Source organism: Malania oleifera, chromosome 9, assembly GCF_029873635.1.
Source record: "Malania oleifera isolate guangnan ecotype guangnan chromosome 9, ASM2987363v1, whole genome shotgun sequence".
In the NCBI taxonomy this organism is placed as follows: domain Eukaryota; kingdom Viridiplantae; phylum Streptophyta; class Magnoliopsida; order Santalales; family Ximeniaceae; genus Malania; species Malania oleifera.
In genome coordinates this window covers 46,375,507-46,389,059 of record NC_080425.1, presented here as the reverse complement: position 1 = coordinate 46,389,059, position 13,553 = coordinate 46,375,507, and the positions used below count along the sequence as shown (strand labels likewise).

At 36.0% G+C, this 13,553-nt stretch overlaps 1 protein-coding gene across 5 annotated transcripts in view; it reads right to left on the bottom strand.

Moving 5' to 3' along the window:
* LOC131164732 (DExH-box ATP-dependent RNA helicase DExH7, chloroplastic) overlaps window positions 1–13,553 on the bottom strand; it is a 162,191-nt gene that overhangs the window by 66,283 nt on the left and 82,355 nt on the right. For all 5 annotated transcript variants that reach the window (XM_058122161.1, XM_058122163.1, XM_058122162.1 and 2 more), the window contains one exon: window positions 4,350–4,433. In XM_058122161.1, the coding sequence (XP_057978144.1) occupies window positions 4,350–4,433 (84 nt within the window). The remainder of the gene's footprint in view (window positions 1–4,349; window positions 4,434–13,553) is intronic.

The window sequence follows — 13,553 nt, the reverse complement described above, 5'->3', positions numbered from 1 at the left end:
TCTGCTAATTGGTTCAGGTCCAGAACAATCGTCAAGCAAAGGCCTAACCACTCCAACCAATCCTTATCTCAGTCTCATCCCTTAGTAAAACAATAGCCACCACTGTCACCCTTGCAGCCTCCATATGAGAAGTATTGGCTTCTAGCTATGAATACCCTAGTTTTCTCCACTTGGCATCTCACCACCACAACGTGCACAAAACTAATTATCTGCCAACACAAACTTTGCTCCATAATTACCTCGCTGACTTCCTTTGCCTGTGCCACCAGCACCAGGAAGGTAATCCCTAGCCAATGCATAAAATCTTCCCCGCAAAATGCCGCCACCCATCTCCTTTTGTCCACCAGGAACAAACACCAAAAACCCTCTATCCTTTCCAACCAAGCCCTAGTTCAAAAACTTTCCCACATTCGCTGTTTCAATCGTCATCTAGTACCTCATGCTTCCAGTTCAAACACTTCAAAATTCCCTACCTGGTCTTCCAAAAATCAACAACCTATTGGAAAATTACTTTGCAGCAACTGAAGACAGATTGTGTCCAAGAACAAATGCAGAGACAGCCTCACCCACTTTATCCAACTTCAGATCGAATCAATCTGAACAGAACATTCATCTCCTACTGCAGCCATGGTGAACTTTATGGGGGACACCAGGGGAAATGAGGACGTTTTGCAAAAAAAAATTTCAACTGTGCTTTTAAAATTAATTGAACTATGTGATGGAATTTTTTGGAAAAAAATATTATAAAATTGAAGGATTTGAGTACTTTTCAGATTTAAAATTGCATAAAATAGATAAAATGGACTACTTCATGCTCTGCCTTCAAAGTCTTAAAGCAGCACTGCAAGCCTCTTGTGCAGTGCTATTTTTAGCAGGCCAACACATGTTTTCCTTTTTTGGCATCATTTTTCATATTTTCACTTGTATATCAACCAGAAATAACACATTATTTTTGGATGAATTATATTTGAGTTCTTTTAGAACCCTCAATTTATTCTGAGGCACCAAGTAAAAAAAATATACCACAAAGCACCCATTTATCTACAAATAGACCTAGGTGACTTCTATTAAACATAGAGAAACTTGGAAGATTGGAGTGCTACATTGGACAAAGAAAGTGCTAAAGAACCAAAGCTCTAAACTGCTATTGTGAGACAAGGAAAAGTTTTCCTGAAGGATCTAAAGATTTATTTTCTAAAGCTTGAGGTAGGTGAATTGCGTATTAGGATTTCAATTATTGCTACACAATGGGTAAGATCATTCCGATAGTTTATGTTCTCCATGATGATTTAACTATGAATTTGACGTGTTTGATTGAAATGAAATTTGGGTGAATATGATGATTAGTCATATGCCTTAGACATATTAGTTGATAAGGCTTGATATACATTGTTAGCCCACAACTAAACAACTTAAGCTTTTAGGTGAAGAGATAATCTAACATAATATCAAAGCTATGGTTTCCAGGAAGTCTGAGGTTTTAGTCTTGCTGCCTGCATTTATCATTTGACTGTTAAGAATATCTTATTCCTTATAATGTGCGTTGTTTATCATTTGTTTATTCTCCACATGCAAATAGGCTGCACGTGCAGGGGAGTGTTAAGGCTTAATATACGTTGTTGGCCCACAACATAACAGCAGCTTTTAGGTAAAGTTGTAATCTAACATCAGCAATTGGTGGGTCGCATGTTTGAATGCTTGCTTGGGTTGGTAATTCCCTTTATTAGGTGAGAAGTTGAGAACTACTTTGGGTTTGATCAACAACATGGCTTAACTGATTTAGTGGGCATCCAGGGTTTAAGGTGCATTTGTCTAACAAGCTAAGGTTTGATAGGATTCAACTATACCGACTATTATTATGGACTATAAAGAGCATAGTCCAGCCTAGCGACCCTTAGCTTGTGAAACAAACACACCCTTAATCACTAGTGCAAGGGCATCTTCTATCCAAGTTTTATGTGTTCTAATAAATTTAAACTTTAGATGGATAGCATGCTAAGTGTGAGTTTTGTCATCTTTATGCATTTAGTATGATGAGCATTATCAGCATGTGACAAAGTAATTTGTGTTTCATTCATGAATGAGTATTTTAAAATCAATGTAAAATCTAGCACCCTTACTAAGCAATGTTAGTACGTTGAAAATTAAAGGATCCAAAAAACATTAAAACTAGTTTAAAGAACGATTAAGGGCCTAAAGCATGTAGATATATCAGTCGGACTACACTTCACCAAACAGCTTAAGACTTCAACACTCACCCACACATGCAGCCTGATTCCATGCTGAGAGAATAAAAGATAAATAACACCAATTACACGGACTACAATAATTCTTTTTTTTTTTTTTTTTTTTTGAGAGGGAATACAATAATTTATAATCACCATCTTATACAGAGGGGAACGAAGAGTAGAACCTAGGCATCCCTACCAATCATAGCTCTGATACCATGTTAGATTACAACTTTAGCTAAAGGCTTAAGCTACTTAAGCTAAAAGCTTAAGCTGTTTTGTTGTGGGGGAAACAATGTATATCAAGCTTTAGCAATAACAATATAGATAAGAACGTTTTTGCTTGAAAAACATTCACAATCATCATGCCCCTGCCCCGGTTATGCAACATCTGCTGCTCTTGCTTTATGCTACACCTGTGACCATTACGCTGTCTTACCCATAACTACTTTTTAAATAATGGAATTAAATGCCTGGGGATAAATCAGTATTTATGATGACATGGAATATAAGAATATTTTTTTTTTTGAGAGGGGATACAATAATTATTAACCAGTCTTATACAGAGGGAAACCAAGACTAGAACCTAGGACCCCGGCCAATCACACCTCTGATACCATGTAAGATTACAACTTTAGCTGAAGGCTTAAGCTACTTAACCTAAAAGCTTTAGCTATTTTGATGTGGGGAAACAATGTATATCAAGCTTTAGCAATAACAATATAGATTTTATGTTTATGCTTGAAAAACATTCACAATCATCATGCCCCTGCCCTGTTCTGTAACATCTGCTGCTCCTGCTTTCTGCTACACCTGTGACCATTAGACCATTACACTGTCCTACCCGCAAGTACTGTTTAAATAATGGAATAAATGCTTGGGAATAAATCAGCATTTATGATTAAACAGAATGTTAGCTTGAATGAATTAATTGCCTAGCTTGTTTTCTATTATTTTGTTTAAATGTTTGCATATTATTTTTTTTTAAATACCAATTTGTCATAAAGGAGACCAAACGAACAAATTGGAGAGCTCAATGGACTTTATTAAAGTTCATTGAATATCCCAATTTGTAAATAATTCCTCAATGTTAGACTTCCAAACAGGATGCTATAAGTAGAGTCGTCAAAATTTTTCACTCGATTTTATAAGTAGACAAATCCCTTCAATTATAAGATTATGTCAAGTAGAGCAGAGGCCCATGACTAGGGTTCTTACACCTTGGCTTCATTATATAAAATAGATGGTCCTCCAAAAGTCAAATTAAATTAGCCTGGAGATGATCACCATTTTAAGATTCCTATCACTTGGCCTGTTTAATGTAGGAGATGGTTGCTATTATTAAGCCTAAACTTCTTGGAAAATCTTAATTTCTAGAAAAAGAAATATATAAAAAAAAAAAAAAAGAGGAATAATACTAAATTATGAATGCTAGAGGACAAGATGTCTTGCAACATCTAGAAACGAACAGTTATAAAAGAGATGTCACCAAATCCAAATGCAAAAATTGTCAAAATAAATTCTCCAAAACACATCAAAAGCCAAAGCCGAAATAGATGCCAAGGACCACTAACATTCCTTTCCATCCACAGAACCCAAGATGACAGAAAGCATATTGCCACTGCACTTTTCCTTTTTTACTTTTTCCAAAACATCAGAATCTCACCATTATTAATAAAAAATAAAAGAAAAAAAATTCAGAGTCTGAGAAACACCCACATCCCACCAGTAAAGGCAAAAAATTACACTTATGCATCTGGCCAGCTGACAAGGAAAAAACAAATGCTCACTTGTTTAATTAAAATTAGGCACAAAAAATCTAGACTGATTGCACTGTTTGGCCTCCTCACCAAAAAAGAATCCTAATTTGTAAGCCCAATTTTCAAAAAAAGAAAAAAAAAAATCAACAATCTTTCTAAGATAAATATTTTCCAAAATCCTTACTTTCAATTTTCCAGAGATTTCCAATTAAAAAATAAAAAATCTCAGTTGGCGTAGAGCCTGGATCTGCATTCATATATGAAAAAAATAATAAAAAAATAAATATCGGCATCAGCAATTAGTTTCTTAAGACTAGTACAATTGTGTCTTAGCATAGGAAAGAAACAAATACTTGCACACCTTTCCAATTAATACATCAACAGGAAGTTTCGCCAGATGATGCCCAAGTGGTGTCAACTCTTCATCCCCTTCAATAGCACCAACCTATACCATATCCCATTTGGATGTTGCATGAGTTTTGAAAAAGATCTCAATGCACAAGAAACACATAAAGCACATTATGTTAAAAATAAAATGAATTTCAAAATTCACTGAATGAAAAAGTAATCAGTCAACCTGTATATGTATGACACAAGTTTCATTTTTGTAATTTATTATTTTACATTTTTTTAACAATTCGTTCAGCACTAGACAGATCTCTGTTTATTGTTCAGTCCCATGTATGAGAATAGATAAATATACCACATGGTGGAACACTAATAATATTCAAACAAAACTCAGGATGCAGAGAAAAAAAGAGCATAAGCAGGCACAGCTTCATCTACCAATAAAGAAAACTGATATTAGAGTTGCCTTTTTATTTTCAAATGGCACCACACTGATTATTAATTCGCTTGCCCCTGGCATCAAAAGTAGCTGTATCACTAGGTTGGAATGCATCACCTGATTCTATTGGAAAGAGTACTACAATAGTGATGATGGGAGGAAAATGAGATACGAAAACAGCTTTCCATGCCACCCACACACAAACCATGTAAAATTCCCAGTGGCCTGGTCAATCAGATCCTGATTCGTAAGGCCAATTTATCTACACAAACAAAATTGGAAACCACTGTCTCCTTAGAATGCAGAGAAAACCGAGTGTTAAGTTGTTGTCGTTGCAAGGGGCAGGGTGAAAAAAGTTGGTGGGTCTCATAAAAAATGTATCCTTAATAGCAGGGTCAATGCTTTTTTTCTTTCGAAAACATTTCATAGGCTTTCAATCTAACGTGAAAGAAGAATATGAATTGTGTTTGCTATTTGTTTAGGCTACAAGGATATTTAGTATTAGGGTTTGAAGACTATTTGGTTTTGGGTTTGCTATGCATAAATTTAGCATTATGGAATATAGAATGCTTTTTCTCTAATAGCAAATAAATAAAAAATAAAAAATAAAAACAATAAAAGAAAAAGAAGAAAATATAAAGAAGAAAAACAAGTCATCCTCAAAAAACAACAAAAGAACAATATACTACATCTTAATAAAGCGTTCCAGTCTTTGGCAATATCTTGAAAACAGATACTCTTAAAACAGCCTGCATGATATGCCTAAAGAGAAGCCAAATTCGAATCATTTCCCAAGTAAATCCCCCCGGTAATCTACAACAACAAAAACAACTCAAGCCTTAAGTCCCACTTGATGGGGTTGACTACATGAATCCTTTTCCGCCAATTCACACGATCGAGGGCGTTTTCTTCTAACAACTTAAGAGTTATTAAACCCTTCCTAACTATCTCATTTCAAGTTATTTTAGATCTAACCCTACTCCTTCTACTACCAATAATCGTAACTAGCTGACTCCTTGCACTATTTGGCATGCGTTTCAAATACCCAAACCATCTAAGCTGCCCGTCTCTTATCTTATCTTCTAAAATTTCTATGACTAACTTATGACAAATATTTCGTTCTTTAATTTATCCTTGAATGTTATATCGCTCATCCACCTTACCATTCGTATTTTAGAAATTTTTTACGTTTTGGATATGTTGTTTCTTGGTTGCCCAAGATTCTAATCTACGTTGCATAGCTGGTCTTATAGTGTTCCTATAAAAATTTCCTTTTAATTTTAAGGTATTCTATAATCACACTGCATAACTGAAACCCTCCGCCATGTTACCCAACTTGCTTTAACTCTATGTATTACATCGTCTTCCATTTCTCCTTCTACCTACTTGATAGATCCAAGCTATCAAAATCTACTAGTCCCACTAATTTCTTGAGCAAGAAGTTTTATCTTTTCTTCAATATTCCTCCTACCCATGACTAAAAGTACATTTCATATGTTTTGTCTTATTTCAACTTATCCTAAAACCTCTAGACTATAAACCTTCTCCCCATAATTCTAACTTCGATTCTACTCCCCTCTTATTTAACTCAATCAAAACAATATCATCTGCAAACAAGACAGCCCAAAAGATCTCATTTTGTATACTCCCAGTGAATTCATCAATCATTAAAGCAAAAAGACAGATTCCTATTGCAATGGGAAATTCACTAGACTCTCCACATGCAATCCAAACACTAGTTGTTACTCTATCATAAATATCCTTAATAACATTATTATACCTTCTTTTTTAAAACCTGCCATAGAATTTCCCTAGGTACCCTATCATAGGCTTTCTCTAGGTCAATAAAAACCATATGCAAGTTCCTATTATTTTCCTTGAACTTTTCAATTAACAGTCGATCTCCTAAGTTGGAACCACATGCTATAAAATGGGTCTTTCTAAGCTACTTATATACTCAAAGGGATATCATTGTTATAGTCCTACTCTGCATGACTGCATCGCTTCTTTCTTTCTGCAAATGTTACGTTCTTTGAGTCTACACCTTGCTACACTCTGTCCTTGAGTGATTCTGGACTCAATAAGTCTCTTCCTTTGCCTAATCTTCCAAATTCTAGTTTGCTATCCTTACCCAATTAACCACTTGCGTCTCCATGTAGTTTGAGTCATTCTCATTGTCTCGATCGCCCTAATTTGCAAGCCTATTCATGATGGTGGCTCCAAGGAAGAGAGTCCCCTCTAGCTTCTAGTACCACACCTTTGGTTTCCTCATCTGATAATCATATTTCCCAAGATGTTCATCCTCTTATTGCTGTTCGGAAAGGTAAATGCACATGTACACAATATCCTATCTCCAACAATGTTTGCTACTACTTCTTATCACCCTCCTATTATTGTTTTGTTACTACTCTATCATATGTTGCCATTCCTGAATCTATTTTAGAAGCCTTAGCCCACTCTGGGTGAAGGAATGCCATGGTTGAAGGGATGAATGCTTTGCAAAACAATGACACTTGGGACTTGGTCCCTCTTCCTCCTAACTAGTCAGTGGTTGGTTGCGCTGGGTATACACTGCGAAAGTCAACCTTAATGGTTTTGTGGCTTTTTTGAAGGCACATCTTGCTACTAAAGGGTATGCTCACTTACTCAGGTGTATGATTTCTGAATTATTCTAACACTTTTTCCCCGATTGCCAAAATTTCATCAGTATGTTTGTTCATCTCCTTGGATACCACTTGTCACTGGCCTCTACATCAATTAGATGTAAAGAATTCTTTCTTGCATGGTGACCTTAAGAAGGAGGTCTATATGGAGCAACCACCTAGATTTCTTGCTCAAGGAGAGTCAAGCTTAGTATGTTGGCTTAATAAGGCAATAAATGGTTTAAAACGGTCTCCCATAGCATGGTTTGGTCGACCTAGTGTTGTAATACTTGAGTATGAACTTTAACAATGTGCAGAGGATGACTCTATGTTTTATCATCATACACCATCAACAGATCCTAAAAGCAAGTTAGTGTCGCATATAGGTGATTTGTCGTCTAATCTTCAACGATGCTGGAGACTTCTAGGAAAGTTTAATTAACTCACAATCACACAGCCGGACATATCTTTTGTAACAAGTGTTATGAGTCAATTTCTAGATTCTTTGAGGACAAGTCCCTGGAATGCAATAGTTTGCATCTTGAGATACCTCAAAGGTGCACATGGGAGAGAACTTTTATATCAAGATAAGGGTCACACATATTTAGGGATCTATACATAGAGATAAGGCTAGGTCATCTTCTAACTGAACATCCACAACCGAGTACTGTATCTTGGTTGGTAGTAGTTTGGTTTCTTGGAAGAGGAAGAAACAAACTATGGTGACCAGGTCAAGTATTGAGTCAAAGTATAGAGTTATGGCTCACACTATGTGTGAACTTGTTTGGTTAAAAAACATGTTGGAAGAATTGGGTTTTCCACGTTCTCAATCTATGGAATGTGTGACAGTCATGCTGCTCTTCATATTGCCTCGAACACGGTCTTCTATGAGAGAACGAAACATATTGAAGTTAATTGCCATTTTGTTCAGGAGAAACTCGTGCAAAAGCTCATTACAATCACTCATGTGGAGTTAGATATGCAACTTATTGATTTGTTTACCAAAGCTTTGGAGGTGCTCATGTTAAATTTATTTGTAACAACCTAGGAGCATATGGTATCTATGCTCCAGCTTGAGGAAGTGTTAATGGTTATTTTAGTCTTTGAGTATTATTATTACGTGTGTTAGTGCTATGTTAATTAGTGAGAGTTAGTAAGGGTATTATGGTCATTAGAATGCATTTGATTTGTATTATAAATAAAGGGAGAGACCTATCTTTCAGTTAGGTCATTCGTTTAATAAAAAATTTCAACCGTTACGATGCAATTTTATATGAACCAGATACCCAAAAATAGCAAATTATTTCATCAACAATGCAGTCTCACCAAACAAGCTAGACATTAGCCAAAAAGCTAAGTACAGCTGAAAATTGGAAAATGAAGACCAAACACATTGATAGGTCTCTTCCTCTACTTATAATATATGATAAGGGCATTCTAATGACCATAATACCCTTACTAACTCTCACTTATTAACATAATAGTAACATACCAATTCTGCTAAATGACTAAAATAGCCATTAACACTTCTCCTCAAGCTGAAGCTTAAATATCATATTCTCCAAGCTTGTAACAAACAAATTTAACACGAGCATCCCCCAAACTTCAGTAAATAAATTAGCAAGGTACATGATGGACATCACATAAGTGATAGTGACGAGCTTCTGCACAAGTTTCTCCATAAGAAAGTCACAATTAACTTCAATGTGCTTTGTCTGCTCATATAAGACTAGGTTGGGAAGGACATCATTCCCAACCATGAATCTTTCCAAAAACAAACCCAAGAACCCCTACCCACGACAAATTAATGTGAGGTGTGAATAAAGGATAAATCTGAGAAATAGATCTCCATGGACTCTCCAAAGAACATTGCAAACTAATAGTGGTATCCCACCCATTCACACCCAATCCATGCTTACTTCTAAACACTTTATGCCAAGGGAATGATCTTATAAAGGAAAACACCACAGCCATTTAGCTAGGAGAGCAATGTCATTAGATACTAAATTTCCAAGACCCAACCCTCCCTCCTTTTTAGACTTGCAGACCTCTTCCACTAGACTGAATGATCCTAAAAGACCCCAAATCCAACAAATACAAAATCTCTCATTATTTTGTCAATCTTATTTGTCATTCCCTTAGGAATTTTAAATTTGACAAAAAAAATATAAGGGATTGCTAGAAAAACCAGCCTAAATAAGAGTGATCTGCCCTCGAGGGAAAAGAGTGCCCCCTTCCAACCATACCTCCTAGTCACTCTTTCCACCACCTGGAAAAAATCCATGTATCTAGGATTGCCCCCTTAGGGGACCCCTAAGTAGGTCAAAAGCCACTTTAAAAGACCATATCCCACCTCAAAAGCTCACTACCTAAGACTCTTAAGAGGCACATTAATATTAGCTAGACAACTTTTCCCCAAATTTATTTTAAGCCTTGACATCCTCTCAAAGACATGGAGGATACCCAAAATACATCTGCCAGAAGACCCATGATCCTTTAGAAAGAAAATAGCATCGTCAACTAATTGAGGATGAGAAACCCCCACCCCCTCTCTCCCCACTTTCAAACCTTTCACCAACCCTAGTCTGCAGCCCCATCCACCATTCTACTCAACATATTAGCTACTAGGACAAACAAAAGAGGGGAAAGTGGACCCCCTTCTCCAATGTCGTTAGAAGTCCTAAACCAAGAGTTAGGTTGTCCATTCACAACAATTAAGAACTGTACATTGGATAAAAATCCTCTCAACCATCAGTGCCACCGCTCACAAAAACCCTTTCTAGCAAAATATTACGCAAACAACTCCAACTAGCTCTATCAAATATCCTCCACCACCTTATTACTCACCAAGATGGCATCCACTATCTGTTTATGCCCCACAAAATCATTCTAAGCTATATAAATGGTTTCATCAAGCATCACAATCAGCCTATTAGCCAAAAATTTGGTGATAATCTTATAAGCAGTAGAGCCTAACCTAATAGATCTAAATTCCTTTATCTTAATTGACTTTGATTTCTTGGGTACTAGGCTAATAAAAGTAGAGTCAATGATCATACTTAAAATCCCATTTCCATAAAATTCATGAAAGACTTTAAGCGTCATCCTTAATATTAACCCATAAGTCTTGTTAAAATGCTAGAATAAAACATTTGGACCTAGAGCTTTATCCATATCCATTTCAATAACTACCTTCTCACCTCCTCCTCCTCAGAAAGTCTCTCTAACCAAAGCATTTGATCTTTGGAGATTGAATCCCACTTTAAACCATCAACCATCAGTTTATAGTCCTCTTCTTCAAAATAAAGGCTATCCTACAAGAGTGATTAATAATTCTCCCTCCTCGTACATCCAACTCCCAAATCATATTTTTCCTCATCTTTCCGCTAGCTAGCCTATGGAAGAATCCAAGGGAATAGACCAGGTCAGTATAAAAGGTAGAGGGTTAATAAGTTAGTACATGAAACTAAGATAAGATTAGCAACTTGGAATATAGGGACTCTTATGGGGAAAAGTATGGAAATAGTGGAAATAATATTTAGAAGGAAAATCAACTTAATCTGCCTTCAAGAGACAAAATGGGTAGAAGAGAAAACTAGAGAAATTGAAAAATCACGATTTGAACTTTGGTACACTGGTAGAGAGACATAAAAACAAGGTGGATATTATTGTAGATAGAGACCTTAAAATGTAGTAGATGTTAACAAATAGGAGATAGGATCATTAAAAATCAGGAGAGTTTTAGTTCTGGAGATAGTGCACATCATTAGTGCATATACTCACCATATATAGGCTTAGCAAAAAATATGAAAAGACAATTTTCAAAATATATGGATAGTATTTTACAAGAGATACCAATGTCCGAAAAGGCATTCATAAGAGCTTATTTGAATGGTCACATTGGCAAGGATAATATAGGACATGGATATGGAGATAAAAATAAGGTCGATGACACAATCTTAGATTTTTCCATGTCTTACGATTTGGTTATATTGAATACTTTCTTTATAAAAAGAGAAACTGTTGACTTTTTGAGTCCTATCCCTGTTTTGATGCTAACAAAGCACAAGTTACTTATGTGTGTAATTTAGTGCTTGAAAAGGTCATTATTCAGAATATACATAAGGGACTGGAAATGGAAGTCAAGGAAGGACTTAAAGACCATCTAACTCCGGCATATTCCATGAAGTTAGAAGAGCAAAGAAAAAGAAGAAGACATATTTATTTTAATTGTAATTGCATTTAGTATTCATATTGGGTTTGTAATAATGCATTCATGCATGATGGGAATGTCAGCTCAATGAAAACCTTAGACTGACCTTAAGTCCCCAAATATATCATGAAAAATCTCCTAAGCTAAAATGTCATACTTATACAAACAAGGAAAAACTTATAACGTCAAAAGTTAGGGCATACCTTGATTTTTCAAGGGCCTCGGTTGACCAACCTCTCAGCATTATAAACGCCTTAGTTGAACGACTCTTCATTGCTAGGCCGTTTACAAAGCCTCGGCTGACCGAGCTAAAATGAATGTATCTTCCTCAATCAACCGACCATTAGGATTTACCCTTTTAGCGTACTCAGCCGACCAGTCAAAATGAACTGTTTAAGGCCTCGGATGACCAAACCTACGAAGGTTTGGAAATCGCCTCTTACTCAGCCGACCGACTCCTTGCCTAGCCGACCAAGCCTAACTAACAATTTGAATTTTACATTGGTCAGCCAACCGGTGGTTTGTATGGTCGATCGACCCTCATGGGTTGACTTTCATTTGGCTTGTGTCAGTCGACCGGCGCAACCTCTCAGGTTTGGTATAATTTCAATGCTAATTGTCATTAAATTTTAATTAAACTTTTCTAAAATGACGAGCATGTCCCCAACGGCTATAATTTTTGGGGACTCTATATATACCCCATTTCTAAGCATATTTAGTTGTTGATTAGCTAGAAAAATCCTCTAAAATATTTTGTGCTAGTCTTCATATTTTCTCAAAAACAAGCATATATTATATACTCTTTCTCATATTTCCTTCCAAGATCATTTTAGAAAGAGTGCATTAGAGTTCATCTCCTTCACTTGCATATTTCATTGCATCTTGAAGGAAGATTGAATATCATTCATTGTGAGCATCATATACATTTATTTGAAAGGCTTATACTCACTCATTAATATACATTCATAAATCAATTTTAGAGAGTGAGTTTGAGGTTTTTCCCATACTATTTTATTGATAAATTTTGTCGGGAAAATATCTATAGGCTTGAAGTCTTTGCACACTCATTGCAAGACTCGAAGCTAGTTTTTGTTTGTGCTTCATAGAAAATATCCCTAAAAAGCTAATCATCAGTATCACCTACACTTTGTAGTTGAATAATTTTTGGAGATTTTACTTGAGTGCTCAAAGATCTTTGATTTACACTTAGCAAAGTTTATTCATTTGAAACAAAGATCATCTTCATCATCATCTCTCACAATATTTCAAATATACATTTTTGAGAGATATTATATTTACTCTACTAAGCTTACACTCTCATCATATTAGAGTGCATTGAGTATATTGTTGTACATCCCTACTTATTGTAAGAAGCTTTTATTTGTACACAAATTTGAATATTATTGTATTCCCGACGTGTGGTCGGAAGAGGATTGCACTGGCCTCTAACGTGCACCAGATTTGTTCAGACCGAGTTAGGAGAACTAGGAGCACCATCCTGTAAGGTGTGCTTATTGGTTGGGTTGACTGTGAATGTGACCTAGGGTATTCCTCGCCCAGTAAGGAGAGGAGGTTTGTAATCGGTGACGCTCCACTCATAAGTGAGCATTAGTGGAATCCTCAGGTTGGTTAGCTAGAGGCGGGGAAAAAGGCACAGTTGCTGAACCTCGATAACATATCTTGTGCCACTCCTTCCCTTACACTATTTAATTTCCACACTTATATGCTTACATTTTAATTGTTGTGAATGATTGGGAATTACTAAGATTGCTTTAATTGTTTAAATATCAACTTAGTTAAACTATTGCTAGGTTTTGGGATAGCATAGAAAGACCCTAGGTTTTGTATTACTGGTTGTGATTTAAATAGAACACACTTGACCTAGAAGACAAATTTTTAATACCCAATTCACCCCTCCCCCCT